Consider the following 18,278-nt stretch of genomic DNA (forward strand, 5'->3'; position numbering starts at 1 on the left):
TCAGAAACATGAACTCTCTCTGTTCTTTAATAAAAAGTATTTATTTGATATTGCCAGTTAAACTGAATGGGCTACACATCCACAAAAAGAACTACCCCAGCAAATTTTAAGGCACATTTTAAGTTAGATGTGTGGCTGGACACTTTGTACAGCGCATCCTGAAAACAGAGCTAGGTATATGCTGTCCAAACAGCACCAAGCAATTTTGCAGCTGCACCTCCAGCTTCACCAGGATGTTGTTCCAGCTCATTCCTCCAGCCCATTGCTGAGAAAGAGATGCCAAATACTGAACAAAAGCAAAGCAGTTGGAGTCCATCAGGGAGGTCCCCAAGGCAGACACTGTGGGCACCTAAATGCGGGTATCTCCTGCCAACATTCATAGATGGGGCGGGGCTAGGATGGAATTTGAGAGGACAAAGGGCGGGCGCTCTCTGGGAGAAGGGTGCTAGGACTGAGAAGGAATGGAAGAGGCGAGCCCATGGCCATGGCCTGTTGGCTTAACAGGAGGCCAAGGCTGTACACGTTGGAGTTCAGGAGGTCGTTGCCAGTCAGAAGGAATCCGAGCTGCTTCTGGATTTCTTGCAGGACCTGGAGCTGGTGCTGCTGGTTGAGGAGCAGCATGTCGACGTTCTCCCTCATCCTGGTCACTGTGGAGGAAAGACAGTCAATTCCCATCCACCACGGTAGCCGTCATGCAAGCCCGGGGAGTTTCCCTTCTACTTACGCTCTTCAAGGATCTGTTCGGAATGGTCCGCTGCTTGCTTCTCCACCTCCCTTGAGCGAACCACCCCCTGGCTCTCTGCTTTGCTCAGCTGCTCCCTGGCAGGAGCTAGACGTTGGGGGAGGGGGGCAGGAGAGAAGGTGCACGTCAGGTTGTAGGCCTCAGTAAGTTTTGCGTGAGCAACCCTGTTAACACACATAATGCTGACACTCCACACAACTGATTTTTCATGTCAGTGGAGAGGGGGCTTGCCCCGTAGCAAAAGACATCCCAAGTCACTACATGTTGACCACCGATACCAGATTTCACACAACTCTTATATTCAGGAAACTGGACAGCCCAAGGAAGTTCCATCCTGTCAGATTTCGGAAAATAGGTTAAGAACCACCAAGGGTCAAGATAAACCCACACATAGAAAAATAAAACAATTATTACAGCTCAGAAATGTTTAAAAACTTGAAGATTGGCATTTGTGGTTTACACACACTGAGATGCTTTATGTGTAACCAACAGATAAGATATTCTTTTATAGCTTTTAAACATTTGAGCCATAATAATAAACTGTTTATATTTTTCTAGATATAGTTTTATCCATAACCTTTGTGGGTCTCACCTGTTTCCCAGGCTGGGTTTCCCCCCCCCCCCTTTAGTTATTCATTGTTAGATCTCAGAAGCTAAGCAGGGTTGCCTTTGGTTAGCACTTGGGAGGGCGACCTCCAAGGTGTACCAGCGCTGTGACGTGGGGGCAAACAATGGTAAACTATTCCCAAACATCTCTTGCCCGGCCATCAGCCAATCTTAGGATCTTCTTGCTAGATAATGTACATAATAATAATACTTAAATGGAAGAATGTGGGTTCTGTGTTTTCAGTTCATGAACTTGCATCCTTGCCATTCACCTGTTGATTGTTACTTCGATAAACTGTTATCTGTTCTTGTTTTTACCACTGTTGTACTATGTTTTATCTAATGCAGAAACAAGCTCAACGTATTGTTTGCGTTCCCTGTAAACTGCCCTGAGCTTCAGGGGAGGGCAGAATACAAATATAGTAAATAAATAAATTTGTTCTAGCCTACCATTTCTTTTTTTTTTCTTTTTTTCTTTTTTTTTTACCCAGCTTGCTGGGGGGTAAACGGTGATGACTGGGGAAGGCACTGGCAAACCACCCCGTATTGAGTCTGCCATGAAAACGCTAGAGGGCGTCACCCCAAGGGTCAGACATGACTCGGTGCTTGCACAGGGGATACCTTTACCTTTACCTTTACCATTTCTTACCAAAAAGGATCTGTCCTTACTACATGCCGCAAGCATAAGACTTTGATTTTCACCATATAGATCAGGGTTCCCAGTGGCACCAAAAACAACCTTCCTGGCCCTTACCTAATGTTTTTAGGAACCGGGGAGGGGGGGAGATGAAAACTGGTTGAGCTTTTGCCTAGCAGGGCTTCCAACTGATCGCACAGCTCTTTAAAAAGTTGCTTTGGCAGCAGCTGCCCCCATAACACGATTCCATTTTCCCTCTTTTACTGCAGCCCCACATTGGGACTATGCATGTACAGGCCTGCCACGGAAGACTTTTCCAAGAAAGCTCCAGTAGGGGGCACCCATGCCCTAACGACTGCACAATGTCCCACATTCCTGCTGGGCACACCACATATCTATGGGCACAGCATTCCATCCTTCCTGGTTCTGAATGCCACCACATAACTCCCACCAATCCGAATTACGGGTCTTCTCAACAGGAGCTCACTGTGGGGTTGGTTGGATGTGGGGAATGTGTGTCTGCACACAAGACATCAATGAACAACAGTTACAGGTTAAGTGCAACCCTGAATTCTGCCACATGACTAAGCTGTGTGTATGCAAGAATTGTTTTTTTTTTTAGGTATATTCATTTTAAAAGGCATTCTGTTCAACACAAGTTCTGCCTGAAAGGTTGAAGCCTTACTGCTTGGGTGAGACATGACCTCATTGCCCAACACAAGGTTAACTTCGCTTCTGATGGCAGCCATTTTGTATTTGCATCCACCAACCTTGTTAGAATCCCTAAGGTGCCCCAGGGACCAAAAAGTTGGAAACTCGTGATGTAGGTCAATAACTGAGCTCAGTATTTGGCTGCCGATTTTTAGCCCTGGCTGTACTTCACTTTACCAGCTTCAAGGACAGAGACCCCAAACCCTGTTAGTAAAGAACTATCTATACCTGTTTCAGAATTCGACAGCAACACATGGCTTTTCTGATGCTTCACGAAGTTTTTGTGGAGAACAAACTTCTTTTTACACTCCAGACATTTGTAGGGCTTCTCCTTGAGCTTTTTGTCATTTTTGGTGTGCCTCGAAACAGAGTCGGCACTTTTCCTATGCCCCGATTTCTTCTGTTGGTGGGTTTTACTGTGGCTTAAAAGGTTTGACTGTCGGGCAAAGGTTTTCCCGCACTCCTTGCATGCAAAGGGTTGCCTTTCAGTGTGGGTTTGCTGGTGGAGCATGAGGCTTGATTTCTTGATGAAGCTCTTCCGACAAATCTGACATTTATGAGGCCTCCTCTCAGTGTGGCTCTTCAAGTGTTTCAGAAAAGCAGATTTCTCTTGGAAGCGTTTGCTACACACTGTGCATTTATAGCCCTTCATTCTTACCAGCCTTTTCAGATGGTTAACGACTGTGTTCAATATCGCAGGCCTTTTCACTGGGTAATTTTTTCTGCCTTTCTGTTGCTGTGTCTGCACTTTGGGTTTTCTGGAAGCTCTTCTGCACTCTGAACTCTGAGATTCATTTTGGAAAGAGGTCCTCTCTTGACACCCAGAGCTTTCCAGGTGAGGTTCCTCTACATCGGCATCACTCAGAACTCTTCCATAAGGATGGTTTCTCTCTCTACCTGAACGCTAAGAGAAAAATGGGAAAACGTAATTGGTTAGCTCCAAACTTCGAAATGACTGAAATGATGGTAGAAAAAAGTCACAGGCAAAAGGTACCAGACAAGGGGTGACAATGAAGCACATGAGCTGGTTTTATAAAGAGAGATTTGTTAGAATATGCAAGATCCAAAAGGATATGAGTAAATATCCTGCAGGGGGCATCAGAGGAGATATGTATTTAGCATAGTTAGAATAGGAACTTCCCAATGTTTTTCAAGTAGCCTCCGCCTATATCCTGAGCTAGTTGGAGACTTCCTGCTCCTTTGAGCACACTTCCTCCCTGCTTGCCTCCAGAACAACAGAATAGAAATGACTGAATGACCACCAGAAGAGGACAGTTGGGAATCTCTATTCTCTCTCCTTCTATAAAAAGGTCCTCTTCTAAATAAAACGATTATGTTAAGCAGCCTGGTGTTCAGCCTCTTTGCAAAATTTAAACTCAGCCAACAGGATTCACTGTGACTCTCCTGCAGATGTTCCTCCTGCCCAGCTGCTCTTCCTTTAACATTATGCATTGATTTTACTACCCTCAAAGTTCAGTTTGCTTTCTGGACAGTGTTTCCCTGGGTTTTCTGAGAGTGCTTTTGTGCTGATTTTTCCCTTGTTTTACTTCCAAGCTGAAGATAAATCAAAAGTGCACAGATTCAAATTTACCCCCACCCGTCTTCTGCCCATCAAAAATCACTCCCCTGCCACACTGAAGTTGTTCCACCCACTATACAATTTCTGCTATTGTCCCCCCCCTTCATCAGTAGACAAGCTCCCAGTGACTTTGAGCCAGTCACCATTTCACAATACAACTTTCTCTAGTTGCTGAGAATAAATTAGAAGCGCCCCATGCATGCTCTGCTCTGCTCTAAACTAAACCAAGCATCTTATACTAATAAAAACCATTCTCCTGGTGGCGAGGGGTAAAGGATTTGTCCGTTTTACCTCTGCAGGAAGCCCCTTGAACAAAACATTAAGTACAAGTGAAGAAGAAAACTGGGAAGTGCACAGAGAGCAAAGAGAAGCAAGAAGGAAAGAAGCACCCAACAGCAACTATAAGCCTTCATACCTTCCAACACCAGAGTCCTTTCTCCCAGCTGAAGAACAGCCACCTTGTGCACAACCTGCTCCAAACTCTTCACCCAGGCAGTCTCTTTGCCTCCGTTTCACTTTTCTACACTTCCTTCCCACCAGCAGCCAATCAAAGGAATCTCTTGCACAAAATGGCTCCTCGCCTCCATGGACAGCCTGGGCTGGAGAACTTAGGCAAAGGAGGCTGCTTGCCTGGCTGCCCTCCCCAGGTTGAACTGCAGAGCCAGATGTAAGCACTAGCTTCACACAAGTGATTGGGTTGGGGAGAGAACCGTCTCTGAGCTGGGCTCAAGAAAGGAACTGGAGGCTTAAAGGGGCCTGAACGGTGCTTGGTGGAAGTCAGTTGCTCTTGACATACTTTCCTCTTCCTTTACTACAATGTCAACCAGTCTTTCCTGGAAGGAGCCCAAGGCGGTGTACATTATGCTTCCTCTTTTTTATCCTCACAACACCTGTGAAGTAGGTGAGGCTGACAGAGAGAGAGAGGGGGAGAGAGAGAGTGACTGGCTCAAGGTCTTCCATCAAGCTTGATGGAAGAATGGGGGATTTGAACATGGGTCTCCCTCCCTGGTCCCAGTCCAACCACCACCCCACCCACACTGCTTCCCCTTTTCATTCTAGGTGACAAGGAAATTGTCCATTTCAGTAAGGGGAGCCTTTCTTGTTGCTGTAGGTGGCCAAACAGAGATCTTTTAACAGAGAGCCAGCTTGGCATAGTGGTTAAGAGCAGCAGCGGTTTCTTCTAATCTTGCCAGCCAGAGTGATTCCCCACTCCTCCACATGCAGCCAGCTGGGTGACCTTGGGCTCATCTCTAACCTGATATTGCTGCTTTCCCGAGCACTAACATCAGGGCTCTCTCAGCCCCACCTAACTCATCAGGTGCCTGTTGTGGGGAGAGGAAGTACAGATGACAGTAAGCCATTTTGAGACTCCTTTCGGGCAGTGAAAAGCAAGTTATAAAAACCAACTCTTTTTCTTTTTCCCAAATAGTCAGTTGATGGATATTTGGGGAGGGGAGGGTTTGGTTGAATGGGGGAGGTAGAGATGGAATTCCAGGGTGAATTAGTGGCTAAGCAGGTGGGTTAACAGAACAACACCAGTATAATGCTCTGACCCTAAAGCTTGAGAAATTCTTGGTGACTTGGGGGTGAAGATTGAGGATGGCTGGGTTGAGGAGGGGAGGGCTCAGAGTTCGTCCTTCAGAGCTGCTGTTTCCTCTAACGTAACTAGGATTGCCAACTCCAGCTTAGAAACTACCTGGAGATTTTGGTAGGTGGAACCTGGAGAGGAGAGGGACTTCAATGGCAAGTAATATCATAGTATACCTTCTAAAAGGACCATTTTCTCCAAGTTAACCGATCTCTGTTGCTTGGAGATCAGGTGTAATCCCAGGCAATCTCCAGCAACCAGCTGGAGATTGGCAACCTTAGGGACTGAACTCTTTTCGGGACTGGAGAGCAGTTATAATTCTGAGAGAATTTCAGGCCCCATCTGGAGGCTGGCAAACTAACTCTCAATACACGGTTTTATCCTGGCCCCTGACAAAATAGGCAATACTGGACCCAGATGGGAAAAAATGCACAGAGCCAAATATATGCAGAAGAACCTAGATTCAAATTCTGGCATCTCCAGTTAAAATATTTCAGAAGTCTCCTCCTTTCTCAGTCTGAGGGCTGCCCTTCAAAACAGACCACAGGTGCTGAAGATTTGGCTTATTGAGGGAGACCTGCACCTGTCAAAACGGGGATTGCCCCTACATACATTCTTAAAGGGGTAGGAGCCTTTTCCTAGAGAGCCAATAGTGATTAAGAGTGGCGGCCTCTTATCTGGATACCTGGGTTTGATTTCCCACTGCTGAGTGGCCTTGGGCCAGTCACGGTTCTCTCAGAGCACTTTCACGTAACTCCCAAGGGCCTATTGTGGGGAGATGAAGGGAAGGCGATTGTGAGCTGCTTTAAGACTCCTTAAGATGGAAAAAAGTGGGGCATAAAAACCAATTGAGACGATGGTTTTTAAGATCCTATGATTTTATTGATTGTATAGTATTATGTTGTCACCTGCCCTGAGCTTTATAGGAAGGGTGGGGTATAAAAATAAAATTATTAATAGGCATTCCATTGGGTTTAGACTGGAGGAGTACTGTGCTCGGGGACAGCTCTCTGATCCTAGAACAACCAAAATATTCCTCTCCCACTCCTTCCCTCTCTGAAAAATATTTTTAAAAGAAGAGGGACTGAGGCCTTACTTAAAAAGTGGAAGTTGCATATTTCTAGCCCCTTCTGTTTGTGGGGCTTTCGTCCATTGTGATAAACTGCAAGCAGACTTCCAGTACAGCCTTTCTCAACATTTTTACCAAAGAGAAACCCCTGAAACATTCTTCAGACTTCGAGACCCCCCAGAAGTCGGGTGATCATTTCTCAGTTCAGTTCAGTTCTGCCTCTTGTCCCACCATGCCGATCTCACTCTTTTCTGCTGCTCCAGAGAGACGATCTACCCCGCAAGGCTATTGTGTGGATGGCTCCCCCACCCCCAGCCAAGCTGCTTGCCCTGCCATGACCCCTGTGAGAACCACTGACCTTAAGAGTCATCTTATGATCCCTTCCTGCATGGTAGAGAAAACTAGGCAATCAGTAGTTAGCTTGCATGAAGACCAGAGACCGAGTGAAAAATCTGGGACAGGATCCAACCCAACAACGCAAAATGTCTGGCCAGAATGTCTTTTCCTTGATACTTACTTATCTACCAGAGTCACCTGCACACGGGAGACATCGCTGTAGAGTTTCTCTAGATGTTGCTGTCCCATGTCACTTACGCTTTGCCAAACGTGGCTCTCCTTCTGTGTCAGTTGCCAGTGGTATGGGAAGTGAGTGTGGTGTAGCAGACAGTTCTCTCCTTGGGGGCAGGACCCCAGGAGGAAGTCATCACGGATCCTGACCCCGTTCCTTTGGTGGACATAGAATCTGAACCTGTCCAGATCTTCCCAGTGCTCCGGAAGGACCATCTGGTCTCGGCAGCTTCCTACTGCCCAGGGGTAATTCTGCTTGGCAGGCGCAGGAGATGGGCTGCTGGGGAAGGCATGGCTGTTCCCAGAGGAAGGCTGCTCTACAGGGGGAGAGGGGCTGTCTTGCTTAGGGGCCCGCGAGCCCTTGGAAGAGAGAAGAACGAAGAAGGAACATATAAAGTCAAATTTAGATGGCGCATCTTCTGAACATCTGTAGTTAATTGTGTTGGCAGAGTTTGCCTTTTATGTATTTGTCTTTTTGTTTAATGCACAGCAAATATTCACAACGTTCACATATAAAACCTAAAAACTTTAAAACAATAAAAAGTCACAGCATAAAAATCGCATCTTGGCATCACCAGCGGCTCCCCTGGGCAGTCCATGGGAGCTGTCCAGGGGAGGCCCATATGATGGCCCCAACCAAATGCTTGGCAAAAGATCTCTGCCTTGCATGGCCTGCAGAATTAGGGTTGCTCTGACAGGGCCCTGATCTCCTCCGGGAGCTCATTCCACCAAATGGGAGCCGGGACAGAGAAAGCAGAGCACCAAATTGTTTAATGTCTAGTTAGGCTCTCAGACCCACAATCTCGGGCAGAGTTCCTTCACATCCCCTCCCTCCTGATCCTTTTAACTGAAGATGCTGGGAACTGAAGGTGGGACCTTATCCACGCAAAGCCGGTACTCTTCCATCGAGCTACGACCTTGCCGGAACTATGGTGGTATTTCCTGGCTCGTATTTTATGAAGCTATTGTTAGAGTGTGCGACTCAGCATGCCTGGGGACACCACATCTCTCTAAGTGTGTAGAGGCGTTATCTTCTTGAATGGGAAGCCTCTCTTCGTCTTAACCTGAGAGCTGTCCTCTGACCCCTCCTCTCCCTTTCTCCTCTCCCTTTCTCCACATGGCCTTCCTTGGAGACACTGGTGCCTGCAGGTCTCTCCTGTAGAGACAACACTCTCATACTCCGACATACACGATGCCAGACAAACAAGCCATTTGCAAAAGGTCAACTACTCTTCAGATTAGGCCTCTCTCTCTCTCTTTGACTGCAACCTGAATGTGAACCGGATCTAGTTGAAGCACTGTAAGTTGACTTATGGGGTCACTGTCCTTATTGGGAGAGTTCGTACTCCACACAGTATTAAGCTTCCACGACTGAGCAAAACTCTGCTCTGTCAATCAAATCTCCCAATAACTATGAATATATGAATAATATTTTCTTAGCAAGGCCAATAGCCCGACTGATTCAGAGATATTGAAGGGGAACATTTTCTCTGTGTGTTTGCCTGATGGTGTATCGTGTTACTGCAGACTTACCTGGCAGCTGAGGTTAGGCGATGAATTGGGCTGGGCTCTCTGTTTTACAAAGCCGGCTGAAACATGCTGACCCATCCTTTGCCAAGCCAAAAACAGTCAGCCCTATAAATAGTCCTTGCCTAACACAAAACAAAGGAGAGTACCATGGTAATGTGTCTCTTCTGTTGATTGGCAGGGGAAACTCTGCCCTGTCGCCAGATTGGAGATCATAGAATCATAGAATCATAGAGTTGGAAGGGGCCATACAGGCCATCTAGTCCAACCCCCTGCTCAACGCAGGATCAGCCCTAAGCATCCTAAAGCATCCAAGAAAAGTGTGCATCCAACCTTTGCTTGAAGACTGCCAGTGAGGGGGAGCTCACCACCTCCTTAGGCAGCCTTTCTTAGGCAGATCTGTAATTTGGCTTCAGAGCCCATGGCAAACCCTTTACTGTCAGGTTGGAGCCACTACCTGCAATAAGGATTCGCAGCCGCTTCAAAATGGTCTAGTCCTCACTGGAGTGGTTTGCCTGTATCTGGGCTGTACCACTTCCCAAGCTCCTGTGCACAAAAATTCACTGCACAAAACAAACTAGACAGCAGGAAGGGAGCAGATGGGCCTAACAGGCCAAAGAAAGGGTTGAATCCAGAATGAATTTCCCAGGACAGATTGGAACCTCCCTGCCTCCTCCCCCTACCCCCGCTTCATCACGTTAATCTCCATGAGATGCTGGCTCCTGTGGGACCCTGAAAAATGACATTGGGGTGCAGTTTGCAGCAGAGAGGAGAAATCGAGGCGAATATATCCTTATCCAACCCCAAGATCCCACCTGAATTGAGCATTAGAGAGAGAGCAGGAGTGTCTCTGTTTTCACCTGGGCAATCTCAGGAAGGGTGTGGCAGGGTTTCTCAAACTCTGGCTGGCTGAGGAATGCTTGCTTTCAGAGTTTTCATGGGAGAGCAGCTTTGTTCATATTCTCCAAAAGAATTCCTTTGTGGCGTGTGCCAGGATGGCAGCTCTGCCTGCAGAGTATCCCAGCTCCTGAGTGGGATGCTGTTTGGGTGGCATCTGCTGACAGTGGGAGGCCAGCCAGGCTGGAGAATCATGCAAAAGGTACAGGGGTAGTTTTATTGGGGAGGGGGATCCCCCCCCCAAGAAGTTCCTTGTCATTTTTATTTATTGCAAGATTTATACCCTAATGGATCAGGCTGCTAACGGATTTAAAAACAGGCCTTAAAAACCATTTAACCCAACCGAAAATGCATCATTAAAACAACGACACATGCGAAAATATTAAGTCAGTAAGTGAAACATTTTATTTCTCTGGGTCATCAGTTCACTTCTGGTACAATCTGAAAAATAATATTGCTTAGGCAGGGTGCCTTGCCTATCCACTGAACGAGGGGTTGAGAGACCCAAGTTCAAATCCCATACGGGCAGTGAAGTTCAGTGGGTGACCTTAAACCAGACAACTCTCTCTCTGAGAGACAGTTTCAGAAGGTACCCATGTTGACCCACATGGCCCTGCCTGACAATATGGCAGCCCTGGTAACAAATGAGGAGGACACCTCTGCAGAGACCACTCTCTGAAGCCCAAAGCTACCATTTCCTTTAGGGCAGGGGTAGTCAACCTGTGGTCCTCCAGATGTTCATGGACTACAATTCCCATGAGCCCATGCCAGCGTTTGCTGGCAGGGGCTCATGGGAATTGTAGTCCATGAACATCTGGAGGACCACAGGTTGACTACCCCTGCTTTAGGGAAACTGACCTGGAGAGCAGATGGGGATCCTGCCTGAAGGCTGGCAACATGGTCTTACAGATCTGGAAAATAAGGCAGGACCATCAAAGGTGTTTTTCTCGCATGCCCAAGTGAGAAGCCCGGCTGGAATAAATCCTGACCTTCAGCCTCCCCCAGTGCAAATTCCCCTGGCCGCTCCCATACTCTGTTCAAGGTGCAGCTTGGATTCCCAGGAAATCCCTCCTGCCAGTCTGCACACAAACCTTTGCAGCCTATAGGACTGCCCTTAGGGCTGCCACCTCGTTTAGGAAACTCCTGGAGATTTGAAGGTGGAGTCTGGGGAGGACAGGGACTTCAGTGGGGCCCAATGCCCTTGAATCCCCCCCCCCCTTTACTCCAGAGTTCTTCTGCATGCATGAGGCTCCAGTGTGCATTTCCTCCTCCAGGGTTCAGGACCGCTGATTTTGCCGGGGGCTGGGATAAACATATCTGGCTGGTGTTAGGTAGCCAGTTGGGTTGCCAACTCCATTTGGGAAACTCCTGGAGATCTGGGGGCGGAGTCTGGCGAGGACAGGGCCTTCAGAGGGGCCCAGCGCCACAGTGTCCATCCTCCGAAGCATCCTTTTCCTCCAGGTTTCTTCTGCCTGTATGGGGCTCCACCCTCCAAAATCATCTCCTTTCTCCTGCGAGGGAGCGGATGTCTGTCGCCCGGAGAGGAGCTGTCATTCCGGGGGATCCCCAGGCCCCCCCTGGAGGCTGGCACCCCTCATTGCCCCGGCTGCCTCTCGCGGGGCTGCCTCTCGCAGGCAGGGATGCAAAGAGTTACTACCATAGACCCGAGAGCAGGAAGTGTTCGCCGGCGGTGGGGCGGCGAGAGAGAGGGAGAAAGGGAGGGAGGGAGCCGGGCTGGGCGGGCCGGCGCAGGTGGCGGCTCCCTTGTCCCCGGGGCGAGCGGCCGCCTTCCTCTCCCGCCGGCTGGCGCGGGGCCCGAGCAGCGACCGGGGCGAGGCGAGCGGAGGTGGGCACCGGCTGCAGGGCTCCCGGGGAGGAAGGCAGGACGCCGCCCGGATGGAAGGTTGCCGGTCCCCCCGGGCCACCAGCAAGCGCGGGGGCAGGGTTGCCAGCTCCCGGTTGGGAAACGCCGGGAGATTTGGGGATGGAGCCTGGGAGGCGCAGCGGTCTCGGTGGAGGCCCTGGCCGTCGAGTCCGGCTTCCGCGCGATCCCTTCTCTCCAGGGAAGGGACCTCCGGGATCGGGAGCGGCGCTGTCATTCCGGGGGATCCCCCGGTCTCCCCTGGAAGCTGGCAGGGAGCGGCCGGATGGGGCGGCAAGGGGGCGCAGCCCGGGAGGGCCCGGGGAGCCCGGTTCCGAGCGCGTGCACTCCGCCGCCCGTAGGATGGGCACGGGGCGGGGGGGAGGGCAGCTTGCATGCCTTGCAGGCACGCAACGCACCGGTGCGATTTCCTCGTGCATGCGCGCGCGCGCTCGAGGCCTCCCGTTGGGTGACGTCGCCGAGCCCTCGGGGATCCGGGAAGTTGGCTTCCGCAAGCCCGCCCTGTCCCACCTAACAGAAGGTCGCTTTGGCGGGACTTACTGCGCAAGAGGGCCCTTTGGAACAGCCGCGAATGTGGTATCCGACGGCGCGCACTGGAGGCCTGCCTGTGTGAATGTATGAAGCGCCGTCTAGCCACTTCCGACCTCTGACGGCCCTGTACATTCAGGCCCCCCGAAACATTTTCTCTTCTTAACAGCCTTGCTCAGGTCTGGCAGACTGCCCTGACTGAGCCCCTCCCTCCCTCCTTCCATTGCTGCCTTCGACTTTCCCTAGCATTATTCTCTTTTCCAGTGACGTTCCTCTTTTCAGCATGTGACCAAAGTAGGATAGCCTCTCTTTAGATTTATCACATTTAAGCCATATAGGGTTGGCAGGTCCCCCATGACCACTGGTGGAAGGAGAAGAGCTGTTTTTTACATGCTGCTTTTCCCCTATCCGAAGGAGTCTCAAAGGGGCTTACAATCTCTTTCCTTTCCCCACAACAGACACCCTGTGAGGTAGGTAAGGCTGAGAGAGCTCTGAGAGAACTGTGACTGGCCAAGGTCAGCCAGCTGACTCAAAAGAACGGCCTCCGTTCCAGAGAGGTCCGTATTTTGAGAAATCAGGCAACATTCAAAGATCAGCAGTCAAGAAAGGAGGTAGTGAACGGTGTGTCCATCAGAGACTATGAAAACAATGTGTTCACCAAGGACTTCTTTCCTTCAGGTGATGGAGCCATGAGTGACAATGGAGAGGAGACCACGTTTCTTCAGAGAAGTGCTGAGCACGCCGACGGTCATGGGCTGTTTTGTGCCCTGTTTACAATGGAGGCGTCTCAAAATCCCAGCTCAGAAATGGCATGTGAGAACCAGCGAGTAGATTCTTCTGAGGAGGGGCGAGAAAAGCCCGTCGGGTGTGAAAGAGGTTTCCGGAAACGGAAGGACACCGTCGTTCACCAAAACATTCTTCCGGGCGAGAAGCCGTACATCTGCGTGGAGTGCGGGCAGAGCTTCAAGCGGAGTTCGGATCTGGTCAGGCACCATCTGATCCACACGGGGGAGAAACCGTTTGCCTGCGGGGAGTGTGGGAAGAGCTTCAACCGCCACTCCCACCTCATCCAGCACCAGCGGATCCACACGGGAGAAAGGCCGTACAAGTGTCAGGACTGTGGGAAGACCTTCAGCCAGAGCACTCACCTGGTCCACCACCAGCGCAACCACACGGGGGAGCGGCCGTACGTGTGCGGCAAGTGCGGGAGGCATTTCTACCAGAACTCGGGCCTCCTCCGGCACACCAACTGCCACTTGGGGAGGAAGCCGTACCGGTGCCCCGATTGCGGGAAATGTTTTACTGACAACTCTAACCTGGTGGCTCACCAGAGACTGCACACCGGCGAGAAGCCGTACAGATGTCTGGACTGTGGGAAGTGCTTCCGGGAGAGCTCGAAGCTCTCGGTCCATCGCCGGACCCACACGGGAGAAAAACCTTACGTGTGCTCCGAGTGCGGGAAACGCTTCAGCCAGGGCTCGCATCTTATACAACACCGCCGGACCCACACGGGGGAAAAGCCCTTCCAGTGCGCCGAATGCAGGACCCGGTTCAGTGACAGGTCCACCCTCATCAGGCACCAGAGGACCCACAAAGGTGAGAAGCCATTTTAGTCTGGACAGTGCGTTAAAATCTTCAGCTGCAACGCCTATCTTGCGGCCCACCGAAGAGCGCATAAGTGGAAGGTGTCAGTTCCAAAATGTATGCGCAGCAGAGTGAAACGCATGCACGGTAAAAGTTTGAGCTGAAATCTCTATCAATCCATGGAATCTTTAAGTCGGGGTGCCTACCAAGTGTTTTTAGGAAGCAGGTGAGGCCAAGTAAAGTAAAAGGTAAAGGTATCCCCTGTGCAAGCACCAGGTCATGCCTGACCCTTGGGGTGACGCCCTCCAGCATTTTCATGGCAGACTCAATACGGGGTGGTTTGCCAGTGCCTTCCCCAGTCATTACCATTTACCCCCCAGCAAGCTGGGTACTCATTTTACCGACCTCGGAAGGATGGAAGGCTGAGTCAACCTTGAGCCGGCTGCTGGGATCAAACTCCCAGCCTCATGGGCAGACAGCTTCAGACAGCATTTCTGCTGCCTTACCACCCTGCGCCACAAGAGGCTCCTCGAGGCCAGGTAGGGCTTCTGATTAACTGTTAGGTTTGATTGGCTGTGCAGATTTTCCAAAAGTTGTGTGGACAGCAGCTGCTACTAAAGCACCAGGATCCACACCGTGGCATTTTGTTGCTGCACTCCCCATGCTGTGTCAGAATTCCAAATGCACCCGCAGGCTCAAAAAGATTGCAAAGCCCTGCTTTAGTTGCTATTTGGCAAGTCGTTGTCTTTTAAAATTAGCTATTCTCTGTAGGATGAGAATAATAATTCTGGCCTACCATGCAGGACTGTTGTAAGACTATTTACAAATGTAAGTAAAGTGCTTTGAATACCTGATATGTTCTAGGTAGGGGTCGTGGCTCAGTGGTAGAGTAGCCGCTTGGCATACGGAAGGTATGAGATTCAATCCCAGGCATCTCTAGTTGAAAGGACCAGGAAGTAGGTGCTGGGAGAGACCTGCCCAAGACTCTGGAGAGTTACTGCCAGTCTGAGTAGACAAAACTGCCTATTTTTGCCCAAGTGTCTGGGTATAAGGCAGCTTTAGGTATTTACTCTGTAGACGTAGCGACAGTGCAATCGTAAGCAGAATTAAACCTTTCTAAGTCCATTTGAATGAGCCTCTTGTGGCGTAGGGTAGTAAGGCAGCCAACATGCTGTCTGAAGCTCTGACCATGAGGCTGGGAGTTCGATCCAGCAGCCGGCTCAAGGTTGACTCAGCCTTCCATCCTTCCGAGGTCCATAAAACGAGTACCCAGCTTTTTGGGGGGTAAACGGTAATGACTGGGGAAGGCACTGGCAAACCACCCCGTATTGAGTCTGCCATGAAAACGCTAGAGGGCGTCACCCCAAGGGTCAGACATGACTCGGTGCTTGCACAGGGGATACCTTTACCTTTAAGTCCTTTTGAAGGGTGCAGCTGTGCTTACAGTGACACTGTAAGCGGTCAGAATATATGGTTGAGACCAAAAGACTTTAAATGAGCATTTCCAGACCCTGATGGTTCTCAAGTATAACCAGAGGGTGACAAAGTAAAGCCCCCTGCCGTTTTTCTGGGCAGATATCTTCAGCAATCTCTGTCTTCCGTGTCTACAAGACAAAGTTTGAGTCCAGGGACACCTTTAAAACCAACACTGTTTTATTCAAGGTAGAAGCTTTCGTGTGCACACACACTTCCTCAGATACAGTGTGCATGCACACGGAAGCTTACACCTTGAATAAAACTTTGCTGGTGCCCCTGGACTCAAAACATTGTTCTGCTGCTTCGGGTAACCCAACCTGAATCTATTTCTGTGTCTCCAGCAACTCTCATAGGTGACACGCATTGGCGATCATTTCTAGAAGTGATGCACCCATTAGAATGTCCTTCTGATGTCTCCAGAGTGTTTCCTTTGTAATTATTTTATTCTGTGTTTTTTCCCCCCATGAGCGAAGCACAGCTGAAAGCAGACAGGCCGAGAACAGAGGGAAGAAATGAAAAACGAAAAGTGTTACCCTCAGCCATTTAGCTCAGCACCCGTGATGCAGAGGGAGGCAGGAATTCGGCGATCATCCGTGACCCCTGGTCAGAGACACCAAAGAACCCTTAGCGACTTGGATGCACTCCGCCATGCAGCGGGCAGCTTGAAACTGGATGTTGATTTGGACTGCTCCACAGCCACAGGTCGAAGGCTGAGAATGACCAAAGCGGAGACAAACTGTGTGTTTTGTGAGATGAAGAATGGGCTTGGTGAACTAGAGCAGGGGTAGTCAACCTGTGGTCCTCCAGATGTTCATGGACTACAATTCCCACGAGCCCCTGCCAGCAAACGCTGGCAGGGGCTTGTGGGAATTGTAGTCCATGAACATCTGGAGGACCACGGGTTGACTACCCCTGAACTAATCTAGAAATATAGAGGCATTAATGCGGTACAGAGGCGCAATGAACGTGCTGGGCCTTCAGACTATTCTTTAGAGAATGGGAAAGGGGCAGAGAGGTTTTGTGGAGATCGGTTAACGCTCCATCTGACTCCCAGCCATCAAATAATCTGCATCGGTGACCTCAGGAGTCAGGCCCGGCCACTGCTGAATGACCTCCTAGTGCCCCCTCGGCCATATCTTGAGTGCATTTGGGATAGAGCCCTTGTCATGAAAGTCAAGTGGACTGGCGCATCTCTTCCGGTTGCGTTGTTTTGAAAATCAAGGCGTGATCTTCCCACTGCAGGTGCAGCTGCTGCCTGGGAGGGGAATCAGAAAAGGGATCACCAGAGGCCCCCCAGCCTCCCTGCCCGGCCCTGAGCCATGCACACTACTCACGGTGAGAGCACCAGGCATGCACACTTCCCATTAAGTCAATGAGGCGCATGCACACCTTGGTGACTAGTGCCCCCAAGGGTGGAGGAAAGGCATTCTGTAGGGTTGCGAGGAAGGTCTGTCCAGGCCTGCTGCTATGAATGCTGACTGATGTGTGGAGTTGAGGTCCGGGTGGGAAAGAGGAAGGTGCTCTCTCTTTTGAGGTCTTTCCCATCTGATACTGCTGCATCCACTATTCGTATAGAATAGCCTTTTCTGTCTTTGGGGGGTGGGGGGAGATTTTGGCAAATTTCCTCTTCCAGTGGCAGACTTACAGCTTCCACCCCACACTCACGCACACACATGCATGCACACACTTCTGAGGGCAACTAAAATTGCAATGTGTGTGTAGGGGCAGGGAGTTACCTTCCTTTAGGGGTGGCCAAACTGTGGCTTTCCAGATGTCCACGGACTACAATCATGGAGAGACACAGTTTGGCCATCCCTGGTTTAGGGCAAGCCTTTGGGGTTCGGTTCTGTTTACCATCCGGCTGTGCAGCTTTGTTCACAGTAGAATTCCAAACCTTACCAAAAAAACATTTTTTTGCATTGAGTTTTAATAGGAAAGTACCACCATCCCTGCCTAGGAAAGGGTCTGAGTGCCGATAGTGTCTCTTGTCAACCCCTCTGCACATCTTTAGATGCCAGCCCCGTGTTCCAGTTGTGTTTCCCCACAATAAAACATCTGTGTTTGCGGGAGCAAAGAATTTGGACTGAGTTCTGGAAACCAGGGAGGCGCCTGACTCTGGAGCTCCACGTTTTTCTGAGGCCAGTGTGGAGCTCCCAAACCTACATAATCCTGCCCCAGGAGCATTTGGAGGGGAGGATTGATTTGCAGGGCTAGTCACTGCGGCCCTCCAGATGTCCATGGACTACAATTCCCATGAGCCCCTGCCAGCAAATGCTGGCAGGGGCTCATGGGAACTGTAGTCCATGGACATCTGGAGGGCCGCAGTTTGACTATCCCTGCATTATTAGAGGAAGGCTCTGCCCCTTACCAACGTTTTCCCCTTGCCGTCCTTCCCTCTCAGCCAATTTTAAAAGAAGTTTTATCTTTTGCCTAGGCTAAAAATAAATCTGATTGCCGCCCCCTCCCCAATGGTGGGGTGGGGGGAGATGATGGGGGTCAGTGACTGGGGAGGCTGAAGGGCTGGCTCTCATGTTCTTGTTTCTCCCCTGCAAAATGCCCCCTCTAAGCCTGTTTTTTTTTGGGGGGGGGAACATGTGCTAATGAGCAAACACCCAGCAGCACTATATAGTTTAGCCTTTATTTATTAACTTTATGTATATCCCCCGCCTCTCTTCCTAATAGGGGCCCAAAGCAGCTTGCATGGTCCTCCTCACCTCCATTTTATGGTCACAACAGCCCTGTGAGGGAGGTTAGGCTGAGGACGTGACTGGCCTAAGGTCATCCAGCAAACCTCCACGGCACAGCAGGGGAATCTGAATGTGGCTTTCCAGGATCCTAGTCCAACAGTTCACCCACTTCTATACCATGCTGGTTCTCATGCTGGC

At 50.1% G+C, this 18,278-nt stretch overlaps 2 protein-coding genes across 2 annotated transcripts; one reads left to right on the forward strand and one right to left on the reverse strand.

Moving 5' to 3' along the window:
• Positions 1-20: 20 nt before the first annotated feature.
• On the reverse strand, positions 21-5,026 carry LOC143823894 (uncharacterized). The gene is made up of 4 exons (XM_077310593.1): positions 4,691-5,026; positions 2,925-3,600; positions 725-829; positions 21-647 (listed from the first exon to the last, which is right to left on the reverse strand). The coding sequence occupies exons 2-4, from the start codon at positions 3,346-3,348 to the stop codon at positions 394-396; spliced, it is 783 nt and encodes a 260-aa protein (XP_077166708.1). The 5' UTR covers positions 3,349-3,600; positions 4,691-5,026; the 3' UTR covers positions 21-393.
• Positions 5,027-11,625: 6,599 nt separating this feature from the next.
• Positions 11,626-17,593, forward strand: LOC143823577 (uncharacterized). The gene is made up of 3 exons (XM_077310024.1): positions 11,626-11,826; positions 13,012-13,929; positions 15,862-17,593. Exons 1-3 carry the CDS (start codon positions 11,820-11,822, stop codon positions 15,873-15,875), a joined length of 939 nt encoding a protein of 312 aa, XP_077166139.1. The 5' UTR covers positions 11,626-11,819; the 3' UTR covers positions 15,876-17,593.
• Positions 17,594-18,278: the final 685 nt, after the last annotated feature.

Source organism: Paroedura picta, chromosome 14 (assembly GCF_049243985.1).
Source record: "Paroedura picta isolate Pp20150507F chromosome 14, Ppicta_v3.0, whole genome shotgun sequence".
Classification (NCBI taxonomy): domain Eukaryota; kingdom Metazoa; phylum Chordata; class Lepidosauria; order Squamata; family Gekkonidae; genus Paroedura; species Paroedura picta.